This window comes from Zeus faber, assembly GCF_960531495.2.
Source record: "Zeus faber genome assembly, chromosome: 17".
Classification (NCBI taxonomy): domain Eukaryota; kingdom Metazoa; phylum Chordata; class Actinopteri; order Zeiformes; family Zeidae; genus Zeus; species Zeus faber.
Genome location: NC_137204.1, coordinates 15293284 through 15308283, shown reverse-complemented (window position 1 = coordinate 15308283; position 15000 = coordinate 15293284). Strand labels below are relative to the sequence as shown.

General features: G+C 45.4%; 1 protein-coding gene across 1 annotated transcript in view; it reads left to right on the top strand.

The window, feature by feature from the left end:
• Window positions 1–12082, top strand: part of golga2 (golgin A2) — a gene marked incomplete at its 5' end in the record, with an annotated part of 29936 nt that extends 17854 nt beyond the window's left edge. The window contains 11 exon segments of the mRNA XM_080017385.1: window positions 1265–1378; window positions 2851–3075; window positions 3662–3761; window positions 4219–4310; window positions 4818–5070; window positions 5290–5381; window positions 5933–6140; window positions 6711–6866; window positions 7296–7402; window positions 7546–7759; window positions 8698–12082. Coding sequence (XP_079873511.1) covers window positions 1265–1378; window positions 2851–3075; window positions 3662–3761; window positions 4219–4310; window positions 4818–5070; window positions 5290–5381; window positions 5933–6140; window positions 6711–6866; window positions 7296–7402; window positions 7546–7759; window positions 8698–8966 — 1830 coding nt within the window. The 3' untranslated portion in view covers window positions 8967–12082.
• Window positions 12083–15000: the final 2918 nt, after the last annotated feature.

Below are 15000 nucleotides of genomic sequence, written 5' to 3'. Positions count from 1 at the left end.
AAAAGAACTCTAATTAGTAAAATACTAAGCGTGTTATCAATACTTTAGTAGATGGGGGGTAACTCAACATTCTGAACAGTGTGAGGGGGAGGTACGAAAAACAAGCGGGATAATGCTGTGATGTACAAAGAATAAAATATATAAAACGAAATTATTTTGTCTGTTATATACACTGATCAGCCACAACATTGGAGTAGAGGAGACAGGTCAAGGTCAAGGCAACTTAAACAAACAACGACAGACATCTGTAAAACTTGGGGGGAAAAAAAAAAAGTAATTTGAGGCATTCAAAAGAATCGGATCGTTTGTTAACAACCCGAACACTAGCACGTGCGCCGGCAGCAAGCAGTGTCCGTGCTGCCGGCGCACATGCCGCTGCCGTGCAATGCGCGCATCGGTCCTTCAGCGGCAGAGAGCGGGGCTTAGGGCGACGCTGGAGGGACTCAGAGTCCGAAGGCGAGCGTGGGGGTTCTCCGCTGCGATCCCCACTTCCCCCCAGTAAATATTTTCCCAAGGTTGGCAGGTCTGCTTATATTGTGTCACTCCTCCTCGTGCCGCCAAAACAGCTCTGACCCGTGGAGGCATGGACTCCACAAGACCTCTGAAGGTGTCTTGTGGTATCTGGCACCAAGACGTTTGCAGCAGAATTTCTACATAATCCCCATGATGTAGAAAAAAACGTGATTCATCAGACCAGGCCACCTTCTTCTATTGCTCCATGGTCCACGCTCACGTGCCCATTGTAGGTGTTTTCTCCGTTAGACAGGGGTCAGCATGGGCACTCTGAGCGGTCTGCAGCTACGCAGCCCCGTACACATCAAGCTGCCAACTCCGGTCAATCACTGCGCCATGCGAGACCACCATGTCCAAATCCTCCACTTGCTTCCTCACTACAACAACCAAACAGCCTCCATGCAATTAATAAATAGACAAAACAACTTTTATGTCATCCAGGTTTTTTATTTATGCCATTGAGTGCGATATTCCAGAGAAAACGGCATCTACTGTGTCCGGCACCTGGAGTTTTATGCAGGAAACATGCGCAGTAGAGTCTACAGATAGTGAGTGCCATAGACTCAAATGTCCAGTGTTACCACTAACACCGGTGTTGTTATACATTTATTAACTGGCGGGGGGGGGCAACTCCTCACCGTGGCATCCCTAGGGTGAGGTAGAATTTAAAACACCATAATAATAATAAAACAAACGCCGTTTAAAGAATCAAAGAATGCCGTCTCAGTCGTTGACTCTTTTCTCCACACAGACCAACGAGAACATGGAGTTGACCATCGCCATCCAGTCAGAGCAGCACGTGAAGAAGGAGCTGGCTCGCAAGATGGGGCAACTGCAGGAGGACCTGCATAACACCAAGGAGCAGGTGGGGCATCGCTCGCAGAGTGTTAGTAAATTGATGATCCCAAATGGAAATATGGAGTATTAATATTTGTAGAGTAGTATTAATAGAGTGTGACATTTACTTTCTTTTATGAAATGCATTTTGTAGGGAAGCACCTGACTCAGAATTTTGTGAGTGGAATTGGATTTGGCTGTTCAATTTTAATATTCGGGGGGGGGGGGGGGGATTGGTTACCGACACCCGGTATTGAACGGGTCACGGGGCTCAATTATTAAAGACCGTAGTCTTGATAAGCTCCTACGTTACCGGTGCTGTTAATGGTATTGGAGAAATTAAGCAAATGTGCTTTATATTAATTTAGGCGATATAACCCATTTCTAACTTGCAATAAGATGAAGATATTGATCGAAGAAGCATTTTCGCTATTATCAGAAGAGACATCCCTCCTCTCCCTCCATCGCCGGAGATATGTGCGAGGGTGGCGGGGCCGGCTCCCTCTGCCTGGCTCTCAGACATGCAGGAGGAGGCCCTGCTCTGACTGAGGGGCAATAGCACAGCGAGCGCAGTTTACACCCTGATCACCCACTCTCCATGCGTAATGCGCAGAAAATAAAGCAGTGTTAATTCTGCTCTTAATTTGTTTGAGTTTCTCTCTTAAAAAATAAGAAAATAACCCAATAAGAGTACCTTTAAAGTACTGGATCAGTAAGCAAGCTATCTAAACGATACCCATCCCTACTCATGCCCCGTTCCTCGGTGCCCGGTCCCCAGCCTGCACCAGGACGTCAGCAGCAGATCCTCGGAGTCCTGTAAGTTGCAAGGTGGGGCCCCCATGGATCGGACCTCTTGTTCCGGCACATCCCACAGATGCTCGATCGGATTGAGATCTGGGGAATTTGGAGGCCAAGTCAACACCTTGAGCTCTTTGTCGTGTTACTTAAACCATTCATGAGCATTTTTGGCAGTGTGGCAGAGCACATTATCCTGCTTATATATCCAGCCCCTTGACAGGTGCCATTGGAGCAAGATGATCAATGTTATTCACTTCACCTGTCAGTGGTTTTAATGTTGTGGCTGATCGGTGTATGAACCGGAGCAAAACTGTAACCTCCTTGTTGGAGGTTCTGAGGGGGTCATGAGATATTGCACTGAATTCCTCAAAGATTTTTGGTACAAAGGCTCACATTTCAATACGGTATTGACATTATTCATGACTCATTCGTGACTATTCATGATTCATGACTATGGTGGTATTTCATTTAAGCAGAAAATGGTAAATAAATTCCAAACAAAGTATGATATTACAATTTTCAACCCAAGATTTCTCATAGAGGTCTGAAATATTAAGGTTGTTCAGTTTTATTTGGAAAAGCTAGAGTTGGCGGGTTTCATATTTTACTTAAAAACACCAGATAGTTCAATGTAATGAGCCTCACCTGAAACTGGAAAATCCCTTTGCCATTGATTTGTTTCTCCTCATTTCCCTGCTCCAGGTCGACGTGAAGTCCCAGGAGAGCCAATGTCTGGTGGAGCAGAGGGACCAGGTGGTGGCTCAGCTGCAGCAGTACTGCGCGGGCTACCAGGCACTGGCTTCGGAGCGGGAGCAGCTCCACCACCAGTACCTCCAGCAGGCCCAGCTGATGGACAGGCTGCAGCACGATGAGAGCCAGGGCCGTGTGCAGCTGGAGTTGAGCCACAAGCAGCTGGGAGACGCACAGGTGTCCGCACCCATTTTTTAGAAGTAGTCAAACCGGAAGCCGTAATGATCAACTCCTCGCGAGCTCTTCATTGTATCCATGGTGTAAAGTTGATAAAATTCAAAACCTACCATACCATATCATTCTCCTGCTTTCCTGCTGTATCTCCCTCTATATAGACAGTATATCTACCTCTATCTTGATATCTATCAATCTCTCATCTATCTATATCTCTGTATATCTCTATCTATCTCATCTATCTATATCTCTATTGATATCTATCTCTGTCTCATCTATTTCTAACTGTCGATATCTATCTCATCTATCTATATCTATCTATCATCTATCTATATATCTCTATATATCTCTATGTATCTCTCTAAACACGGATGAGGTGGCCATAAATGGCACGCAAACAATAATACACAAAGCAAACATATTACACAATTCAAATGTGTAATAAAAGCTGTAAATGGATGGCCATAAACCAAACCAATTCTGTTTTCAAACCTTTCTTCCGTACCTCAACTATGAACACAAGTCCCAGTGGTGTTAGTGTCAGTTCATTGTTTTTGTTTGTTGGCTCATGCAGTTTCTCTGCTTGCAGCAACATTTGGACCAGCTGGTCAGAGACAACCAGCAGCTGAAGGCCGAGGTCCAGGATCTGCTCAGCAGCTCAGCCCTCAACACAACTCCCAGAGATCAGGGTAAGATTTGGCTTTGTCAGATGGAAACGGTAATGCAGGGAGCCTGCAGGTCCTTTTTAAAAAGTCTGAAAATGTCTGAAATTGAAATTTGACAAATATTAGGCCTGAGAAGTCATCAAACAGTCCTTAAATTTTAATTTATGAGGATTTAATTTCAACATTAAGATTTAACCAGGATTTTATATCCATATACACTATTTCTCTTTGTCAAAATTAGTAAATTCTTCTACATCAGTAATCTCTGTTTTAAATCTGCTGAACCTAATATGTAAGACATGAATCGTCCAAAAGCCAGTCGTGTGTGTCATTTAGTTAAAATATGAAAAATTAAATTCATCACATATATATGTTCTGTGTAGAAGTTGGTCTAGCTACAAATAAAAAAAAAAACTAAGCACACTAGATGGACTGTGAAATATTAAGTGCACTAATTTTTTTATGTGTAACTGTTGCTTAGGAGACGGTGTGGAGAGTCATTGCCTGCAGGAAAGCCCGAAGAGGTCGTCCTCCATAGTTATTCCAGAAGACTTTGAAAGCCACAAAGAAATGGTTAGAGGGATCCTCACTTTTACGCTTTTTCTTCAGGATCGTGAGACGTTGGAATAATATTTAATATTTATAATACATTTGATTATAACGTTAATTAAATGTTTGTCACACTCTAAATGGAGATGACATAAATCAGAGTGCCCATGTAGATGTGCAGCTGGTGAAAAATGTCCTGGAAAAGGATTTCTTCAAGAGACCCTGATGGGGGAAGCCCACTCATTCATTCCAGTCTTGCCTTTCTCCAGGGTTCTTACCTGGTCCTTGACGCGTGTGTGCGGGTGTGCGTGTGTGGATTGATAAAGATCACATTGAGAATTGATTATAATTGTTCTGCGTGAAGTCCTTGAAAATGATAAGGTACTTGAATGGCCTTGAATTTCATTGTGTAATGCCTGAATGGACCCTCTTTCTCTCCCTCCCTCGCCCGTTTCTCCCGTCTCCCTCTTTCATCCTCTTATTCACACCGTGCGCTTCTCTTCTCACCGCCCTTTCATCCTTGTCTCCCAGAGTGAGTTCATCCGTGGAGCCCTGGCCCAGATGGAGGCGGAGTTGGACGAGGCCCGGAGACAGCTGCAGGAGGAGCACCGGCTGCGCATGGCCGCTGCCGGTGCCACCACTGCTGCCTCCAGTCTGGAGCACCAGCAGCACCATGGCCAGGGTCACGGCCACGGCCACGGCCACGGCCACGGCCACGGCCACGGGCACCACAGCCACGATCACAGTCCCGACCTGCCCTGTGAACATGGCTCTGAACACACAGGTGAGACTAACAATGTGGCTCAGAATGAAGGGTGTCCTCACCACTAACTTACATTTGTATTTCAGTCTTATGTCTTAAAGTATTACATTCATCCCATAACAAACATGTCTTCTGTGTAGAAGTTGGTCTAGCTACACACATACAAAAAATACTAAGCACACTACATGGACTGTAAAATATCAAGTGCACTAATTTTTTTTATGTGTAACTGTTGCCTAGGAGACGGTGTGGAGAGTCAGTGCCTGGAGGAAAGCCCGAAGGGGTCGTCCTCCATAGTTATTCCAGAAGACTTTGAAAGCCACAAAGAAATGGTTAGAGGGATCCTCATTTTTATGCTTTTTCTTCAGGATTGTGAGACGTTAGAATAATATTTAATATTTATAATACATTTGATTATAACGTAAATTAAATGTTTGTCACCCTCTAAATGGAGATGACATAAGTCAGAGTGCCCATGTAGATGTGCAGCTGGTGAAAAATGTCCTGGAAAATGATTTCTTCAAGAGACTCCAGGGTTCTTACCATGTCCTTGAAGTGTGTGTGTGTGTGTGTGTGTGTGTGTGTGTGTGTGTGTGTGTGTGTGTGTGTGTGTGTGTGTGTGTGTGTGTGTGTCTGTGTGTGTGTGTGTGTGTGTGTGTGTGTGTGTGTGATTATGTTTTGATGAATAAAGGTCACATTGAAAATTTATTAAATTTGTTCTGCGTGAATGTCCTTAAATTATAAGGTACTTGAATTTCATTGTGTAATTCCCAAATGGACTCTCTTTCTCTCCCTCCCTCGCACGTTTCTCCCGTCTCCCTCTTTCATCCTCGTATTCACACCGTGCGCTTCTCTTCTCACCGCCCTTTCATCCGTCTCCCAGAGTGAGTTCATCCGTGGAGCCCTGGCCCAGATGGAGGCGGAGGTGGACGAGGCCCGGAGACAGCTGCAGGAGGCGCACCGGCTGCGCATGGCCGCTGCCACCAGTCTGGAGCACCAGCGGCACCACGGTCACAGTCACCACGGTCCCGATCACAGTCACCATGGCAACAGTCATGACCAGCCCTGTGAACATGGCTCTGAACAAACAGGTGAGCATTTTTTCTTTTTTTTAATTGTTTTATTTTATTTAAAAAAACATTTTTTTATTATCTTTTTCCCCGAATATGTTTATTGAAGTCTCAAGACGGTGCAGCATGGTGGATACAAAATGATAATGATTATAGAAAGATCAGTTCACAACAAGGAACATTTCACAGGAACAGTATACAAATGGACAGGATACATAGTACAGATTCAGTTTATAGAATAAGTTCATTAGAGCTTCTTCCACTGGAGCAGTCTGTTTAAAACTTAGTAATAGATGCAGAGATGGAAAAACAGCAATGGTGAAAACAATAGATCCGTCTGTACGTTTGGTCACGTCACCACCAGGAGAGAATGCTTGTTTCCTCCATGTCCCCCTCTGAAACAGCCGTCTGTGGAGCTGCCTGCCTAGTTAACCGCCTTCCCGCAGTTAACCACCTTCTTTAAGTGTCATTCTCTTTTGAGTGCCCAATTACGAGTTTTATTTGTGGTGTAGTATCTCCTGCTACTTGTGGCTAATTGTCCATCGTCATTGATGGCACCTATTTTCTTTCTGCGCTCCTCCTCTCTTCTAGGAGTGCCAGTGGGCGTCCATGAGGCCCTGCAGGTCGCCATGGAGAAGCTCCAACAGCGCTTCACCTCCCTCATGCAGGAGAAGGCCGACCTGAAGGAGAGGGTGGAGGAGCTGGAGCACCGCTGTATCCAACTATCTGGAGAGACCGACACGATAGGTAGCACATCCCAAAAGAACCTCTCCTAAATACTCTACCTCAGTACATTACTTTTCAAGTATCTGTACTTACTTGTCAATTTCAGAGACTTTGGACATTTACTACATTTCAAGGCAAATATATATATTTTTTGAGGGTTTTTTTACTCAAAAACAAAAAAAAGGATTAAGTTTGATTTGGATTGCTCATTGATGATTACTTAAATTTTATTTTTAATACTCTTAGTCCATTCACGATCAAGTACTTATGTGCTTTTGCTTAAGTAGAAATGTCAATGTGGTCCCATTTTTACAAGAGAGATTTTCTGTCTTATTGTGTGTTATTTGTACTTACTGTAGTAAGTAAAGTAAAAGGTCTGAGTACTTCTTTCTGAGGTGTTTGGATCTCAAAATGCGCGGCAGTACATCCTAATATTGTGTTTTTCACCAGGGGAGTACATTGCCCTGTACCAGAATCAACGAGCTATCATGAAACAGAAGCACCAGGAGAAGGAGCAGTACATCAGTATGCTGGCCCAGGATAAGGAGGAGATGAAGGTATTTCAGCACTTATCATTTTGTTTTGGCGCTGTAACATGAGACCGTTTGGAGAGCACGGCAGGAAAGGAAGTACAATCGGCAGGAGGTGTCGCCCGCCTACGGATTCCTGTCCCACCGCTGCGTGGTCCTCTCTCCCGCAGGCCAAGCTGGCGGAGCTGCAGGACCTGGTTATGCGGCTGGTGGGCGAGAGAAACGACTGGTACAGCCGCTACGCCGGGGCCGTGGCCGGCGCCGGGGCCGTGGCCGGCGCTGGGGCCGTCAACCCCGACCTGCTGCCGCTCGGGGAGGAGCACGGCCACGCTCAGCGGCCGGCCCAGGCGTGGGGGGCGGAGCTGCAGGCTGACCCTGACACAGGTACGGAAACTGCCAAGTCCAGATCGAATGGCCTGAGCGGAACCTACCCCTACCTAATTGTCATACTTTTTGAACAGGTTAGATTGGCCAATAATATCATAATTAGACAGGTACTAATACCCTTTTTCTCTTTATAAAGACCAGATACTGGAGGTAAGAATGCCGTATCTTGGGGAAAAAGTGACTTGACCTGACATAACCTGTGACTTTACTTGCCCAAATAAAAATCGACGAAACAACTTGAGACTTACTTGTGACTTGGATAAGAGGGACTTGGTCACATGTCTGGCTGAGTGTGACATCACTCATTGTGACATCAAAGCCACATGGTTTACCAAAAGTGAGGACTATCCAATAAAATACACAGCGCATGTGATTTCACCAGGAAGTAAGTGAGACAGAGATGCGACGCATACTGTACCATTGACGGCGGCGACACACACTAGCTTTTAAAGACAGGTTAATTATTTTCCAAGTTGAATTCTCAAGGAGACAGACCATTAAATTAGCAATAAAAGGACAAAAATCGCCACAAAAATTAACCCAAAAAAAACCAACAATGGGGATATTTCTAGATCAATTTTGAAGCACACTCCAACACCATCATGCTGCTTTTTCAGTTCAGCAAACATAGGCTCATTGTTATCATATAAGATGCATGTAGCGCCCCCTAATGGAAGATATTCCAGAGTAACTGTAGGTACATTGGTCCACATGACCATTAACCTTAATGCAGATCAGCCATCGCTAACTCTGTGTAATTATTCAGCAAACATAGGTTCACTGTACAGCTTTGCTTCTGAGCATGTGCGTTCTGTCTCTTTACGACAAATTTGAGACACGTGTGGGACCAAATTCAAAAAAACAAATTGGCAGCCTTAGAAAGTTATACATTTGCCATCTCTCTCTCTCTCTCTCTCTCTCTCTCTCTGCTACAGAGTCCATGGAGGTCGTCCCTCTCACAGAGTCGGCCCCAGGAGCCGACGCCCTCGTCTCCCAGAGCCACTCGGCCGTGTCGCCCCACGCCGACCCGCAGCCCCTGGGCCCCACGGAGGACGGCACGGCTCGGCAGATCATGCAGCTGCTCCAGGAGATCCGGAACCCCCAGGGAGCGTCACGCTCGCCCCCCTTCCTCGGAGAGAACCCCTGCATTCCCTTCTTCTACCGCCCCGACCAACAGGACGAGGTCAAAATCCTGGTGGTTTGAGGGTGTGTGTGTGTGTGTGTGTGTGTGTGTGTGTGTGTGTGTGTGTGTGTGTGTGTGTGTGTGTGTGTGTGTGTGTGTGTGTGTGTGTGTGTGTGTGTGTGTGTGTGTGTGTGTGTGTGTGTGTGTGTCAAAGGACCCGTCTGCGCTAGCTTAACGACGACCATCTCTAAAATACCCACGACCTCGGCCGCCTTCAACTGCTTTTCCTCGGCCCCTGTTCGTCAAAGTGGCCCCTGTTCCGTGTGCGTGTTTTTCTATATTCCGTGGCGCTTTCTATTTCTATGATTTGGCGTGAACGGACCTGACTTTTCCCCGCTGAAAACATTCTATCTATGAGTCTCTTTGCTGAGAGGAGATGAATGGCTAGTCGCCGTCCCTCCTTCCAACATGCAAGTGCAATAAAGCGGCTCCGCGCCCCCCGGCCCCTCCCTGCTCCCGGAAGAGCCGCCGGAGAGCCGCTCGGGCTCGTTCTGACGCAGGTCGAACAGTTTGCGTGACACAGTTCATTTATCACAAAACCAAAAACAACAGCGTCACGTTCGAATGTATAAAAAAAAAAAAAAAAAAAAAAGACAAAAAAAAAACAACAGGACTATTTATCACTGCGTTAAGAGAGCTGGGATGGCACGGTGGGAGGAATGAGAGCGACGCGCCGCCACGTCCCGGGGAGGATGCCGAAGTTAAAAATGTCACTCGAGCGAGTAAACATGAATGAACGAGGCAGCGTTGTGGCTTTCGTCGACCTTGTTTTTGTTTTTGAATCAAACAAAAACAACAAGAACAGTCACATGGAGCCGGAGAGAAGAGGCGCGTAGGCCGATCCGTACCGCCCCGTCAACTACGTTTTCCAGGCCTTGTTTGTTTTGTTCTTTTGGGGGTTTGTTTGTTTTTTTTTTTTTTACACTAAAGTAATATTTTCGAAAAATGAATTTCTGAATAGTTAACTGGTGAGCAGCAGCGCTAAACAAACTGTAATCTGCGTCGTGGTAATGAGAAATAGGTATTTCTGATTAACTGAGAGGGTAGATACTTCGTAAAGATGTGATGAACGAGGGGATTTTTTTTTTCTAGCGCTCATAATATTATTATTATTATTATTATTATTACTATTATTGTTCTATTTTATTTTTTGGAGCGATGACTGAAAGACATGACGGAAACCTACATTGCGGTGTGTTTTCTATTTCACGGGATTTCAACTCATTCATCTCATTGGTTTTGCTCGTATTACATATCAAAGATGACTTGATGAGCAGCCTTCGCGTGTGTGCGTGTGCGTGTGCGTGTGTGTGTGTGTGTGTGTGTGTGTGTGTGTGTGTGTGTGTGTGTGTGTGTGTGTGTGTGTGTGTGTGTGTGTGTGTGTGTGTGTGTGTGTGTGTGTGTGTGTGTGTGTGTGTGTGTGTGTGAGCCTTTTCTCATCAGCTGACGTTGCATCCGTCTAGCTTTTTTTTTTTTTTTTTTTTTTTTTTTCTTCTTCTTCCTAGAGATCTATCAGACTATGAATATCGAATGCACTAAGACTGTCAGGCCGAGCGCTCGGCCGCCGTTCCGGTTGGTCGCGGCCTTTCGAATCGCCGCCGGCAACAGCGGAACCTGGTGAGGTCTGCGGCGCGCGGAGGCTGAGGGTTCCATCCAAAGCCGAGTTGGGCAGTGAAACGAGTTAGGGTGGGGGATGTGTTTGAGCTTTTGAAGGGCGTCGTGGAAATGAGCAGAAGATTTGTCCCAAACAGACCACTGAATAATAATAGATTAAAAAAATATTAATTTGTTGTTGTTTTTGTTTTTGTTTTTTTTGTTTTGTTTGTTTTTTTAATAGTCTAGGATGATTCAATTCGAGAGTCGTCCTAGACCGTCGAGATACGTATTTAGCGATATTAGATCTTACATAGATCACATACTTTAGTGTCACCATTCACTCGAGATTCGTACCTTTTCCTCGACTGCTTCTCGCGGGCCTCTGTTTTATGAGCGCTTACCCATGAAGTCGCATGCACCACGTGTGGACGAACTGCTGCTGGAAATAGTCTACTCCACAGTCATCCGTTTTTTTTTTTGTTTTGTCCCCCCCCCCCCCCCCCCCCTCACACAAATTAAGGGTTTTCTCTCTTTCTTTGGCTGATTGAGAGGACTGAAAGATAGCTGCCAGATGTCTAATGTTATCGTTCGCGTAATTTGCCAATAAATTACCACGTAAAGTAACAAGGGCTCAGGGGGTCAGGCATCGAAGGTCAAGTATGTGGAAGTGAAATATTGCTAATATTCTTGAGAGGGTTTACAGGTATGTGGAAGTGGATGTGCTTTGACTGCGTACGCTGCACAAGGTCGACCCTGAACCACCTGAAGCACTTTGGGCACAAAAAAAAAAAAAAAAAGGTCCTTTATCATTCTAGCTAATTCCTCAATTCCTCGCTTCTAAGCATTCTGTTACCATTTTATTTCCGTGGAAAACATGCCATGAAAAAAAGGTTATTTTTAGTTTGTGTTTTTGTTTTAGGGGGTTTGTTTTTGTTTTTTTTTTGTTTTTTTTGTGTTGTTGTATTTTATTATTATTTTTTTAGGGGCATAGTTGTCAAACCAGGAGTGCATAGACAATTTCTTAGCATTGTTTTTGGGGGTGGTGAAATATTTTCCACACTTTCTAAATCACCATACGCATTGAGTGATTGGGAGGTATGAGGAAGCATTTATTGTGGACTCTGTGTGTGTATGTGTGTGTGTGTGTGTGTGTGTGTGTATATACTGTAACTGTGTAACATATTGTATATTGGTTATGCCTGGTGGTGGAGGAGATATCCTGCTGGCCGCGTCGCTGGCAGCGGTGACTGAACGACAACCTGGGGGCTCATGGTTTGTAGGCTGGCTGTGATTTAATACAAAGCTTGACTAAAAAAAAAAAACTAAAAAAAAACAAACAAAAACAAGAGAATATTCTATTTATTTGGAGGAAGTGGGCATCTCACCTAATCAGTTTTAAATGTAATGTAGAAATGACTGTACAACAACGGGTAATGAAGGAGCTTTTCGGGAGAACCTGATGATAGAGCTCAGCTTTGGGAAATGGAACTTTCTGATCTGATTTTTCTTGAGACTTTTCCTCCCCTCTGAAATAAAACTGATTGAGCAAACGAAACTCCTCGTGGGCTGGTTCCGTCTCCCCTCGTCTTGCAGGGCGTCCACGCGCAGCTCTAGTGTGTCCCCCATATCTCGTTGGATCACATAAAGCAGGGGCCCCATACTACACGCCCAGGGCCACATGCCGCCCACCACATGTTTATAAATTGTTGTTAAATCTGTCCCGCAAAATTCATTTTAAAAATGACAATGTTTAATTAATCCACGTAAATGTTTTATATGAAACAGTATAAAATGTTTTGATCATGTATCAGTGAGGCAATTCAATTATTTGGCCCCTAAATAATTTGAGTTTGAGACCCCTGACAAAGGGTAAAAATCTGAGAATTTATCTTGACGCTAAAATGTATCATATCCATTAGTAAAGGAAAGGTATTGACATAGTTTTAATATTGAGTATAATGTTAATTTGTTTTTGTTTCAATTCTCAAAACATAAGCAAAAAGTTTTTATCTTGCTTTACCTTGGCACAATATACATATATATATATATATATATATATATATATATATACATATAAATGTTAGCATGTGTATTGATTTCCATTACATTCCAACAATAACAAATACTTAAAGAGATCTCAGCCAAAATGAAGCTCAGGAAAAGCTGTTGAGTACACAGGTTTTTTATTTTTATTTGATTGTGTCAACAAAGCACAGTGGTCCTGAAGAGGAAGGGATTTCTCCTTTTCCCGCCGTCCCAACAGTTCCTGAAGGACAGAACACACCCCGTCCCTCTCGCCACAACGCTCCTTCACACGCACAGATCAGGGACAAAAAAATAAACATCTCTACATGCCTACGTATCAAATAGCCTAGTCAACTCCCACACACATTGCTTAAATTATTATTTTTTTGTATATATATATATTTCGTTATACACATACTCGTTTACCGTTAATAATTTAATAGTTCTGTATTCTCACACATTGTAGACTAAATTATCTAGACAGTGGAAGCAAAAGTCTCATAGTGCACCACACATACAGTATACATACATAATAATCATAATAATGGGGATAAACACAAAGATATGTCTGTGATAAACTATTTACTCTTAAATTATTAGAATATACTTGTGTTTGTGGCTGCTGAGGTGTTCTGGGGGATGGAGTGGGATCTGAGACGGTGATGGGGATGGTTCAGGAGGGCTAGTTTGGGGTATTTTCAGGTTACCATCACCGACGGGCACACTGACACGACAAAACCACGCGGGCGAGAGTTCACGGGGTCGGTCTCTGGGGCGAGACGGGAAGGATGCGGGGCTTGCCGTGGGATTTATGCATAGACTTATCGCAGTTTGGGTCTGTTTAGTGTTCTCACTCACCCCCGTGACCACTGACAGAGAGAGGAGAAGAAACAAAAAAAAGAACAGGAGATGAAAAGAAGATGACATCGTATTCCGTGCCACAGTCCACTACAAACCTCACTTTAACCCATTCATAAAAACGAAATAAATAACAACAAACACATAACAAGGTATGTGACGGTGTTGACATCTCCCCTCTCGTTTGGGCTGAATGTCTACCCGTCTGCCGTCTGCAGAGACATATTGCACTTTCTATTTGGTCGTGCCTGCAAGTGCTGCAGGTGCAGCATGTTCTGCAGGTGCTGCAGGTGCTGTAAGTGCTGCAGGTGCGGCATGTGCTGCAGGTGCGGCTGGTGCTGCAGGTGCTGTGAGTGCTGCAGGTGCGGCACGTACTGCAGAAGCGGCAGCTGCTGCAGCTGCTGCCGCTTCAGTCATGAGGAAGTGTTTTGTTTTTCGGTGGTCGGTGAAGAGAGGAGATGTCGAACAAGGTGCCTTTGTGTCTACCACTCAAAAATAGACGGGAAAGACATTTCTTATAACCTGAATACAACGGCGTACCATTGCATAGGGTCCTTTGGACACTGGTATCGGAGAGGGGGGGAGGGGGGCAGGGCGACCACGACAACATTGTTTTGGAGGGAACAGCAAGGGTGTGAGTTCATGCGAGTTGAGTGGGTTCATCATCCCTGCGTCCATTCAGATGCATTACAAGAGCGCGGCCTCTCCGGTATCGGCTCTCCAGTTCAACGACGCAAAGTGCGACGGCAGCTACGACGGGGGTGAGGGTCCCTCCTTCCTTTTCTACGACCGAAGGGATAATGGAGGCGGAGAGGGCCGCCCGCTTTTTCCGTTCCCAATAACTCGGCGAAACGGGGTCGCTGCAGCCCGACGTCTTTGAACCATCCTGCGCCTTTCCCCTGTGAGGAGCGTCGGCGAGGGAGCAAGTACTTGATGTAGGGACAGTGAGTATTTCAGTTCACGGAAAGAGAGGTATTTTGAAAAAAGAAAAATCACCCGTTAAAGGCTTAATGGGAATGATGGGGGTTCTGTGTGTCGAGTGGCGGTCACTCCCGATCCCCGCCCGATCGGCTGTTCCGTGTCGCAATGGGACGAAGGAAGAGATGGAAATCGGGAACAAAGCGACGACCGCGTCAAGAGGTGTTCGTGGTGTGGGGATGGTGTGGTTCGAGCAGCCACACCTGTCCTGGGTCCGGGTTATTGTGGCGCCAGGATCGGAGTGCGGCTGCATACCTGTTGCTCGTTGATCGGTCTAACGAGCAACCCGGTAAAACCCCCATCCCCACACTCACGCTCAGGAGAGGAGCCCTTGTCATGACACGTCTCTTATCTGCTCCAGGGCTTGCTCCACCTCCACCTCCGCCCCTCTCTCTACAATAAACTGTGTCTGAAACCCCGTCGTCTGCGTCCCTGAAAACGCCGCTCGGGTGGCGCGTGGCGGCGAGAAACCGCCACAGAGTGACGCGCGGCAGAGGAGGAATGCCCTGTAACCATCGCAGCGAGGAGAGACCGGTTGTACGTATACGTTGCATAACTGTTTAAATCTATACATGACTTGGCATAGCTGGTCAGGATC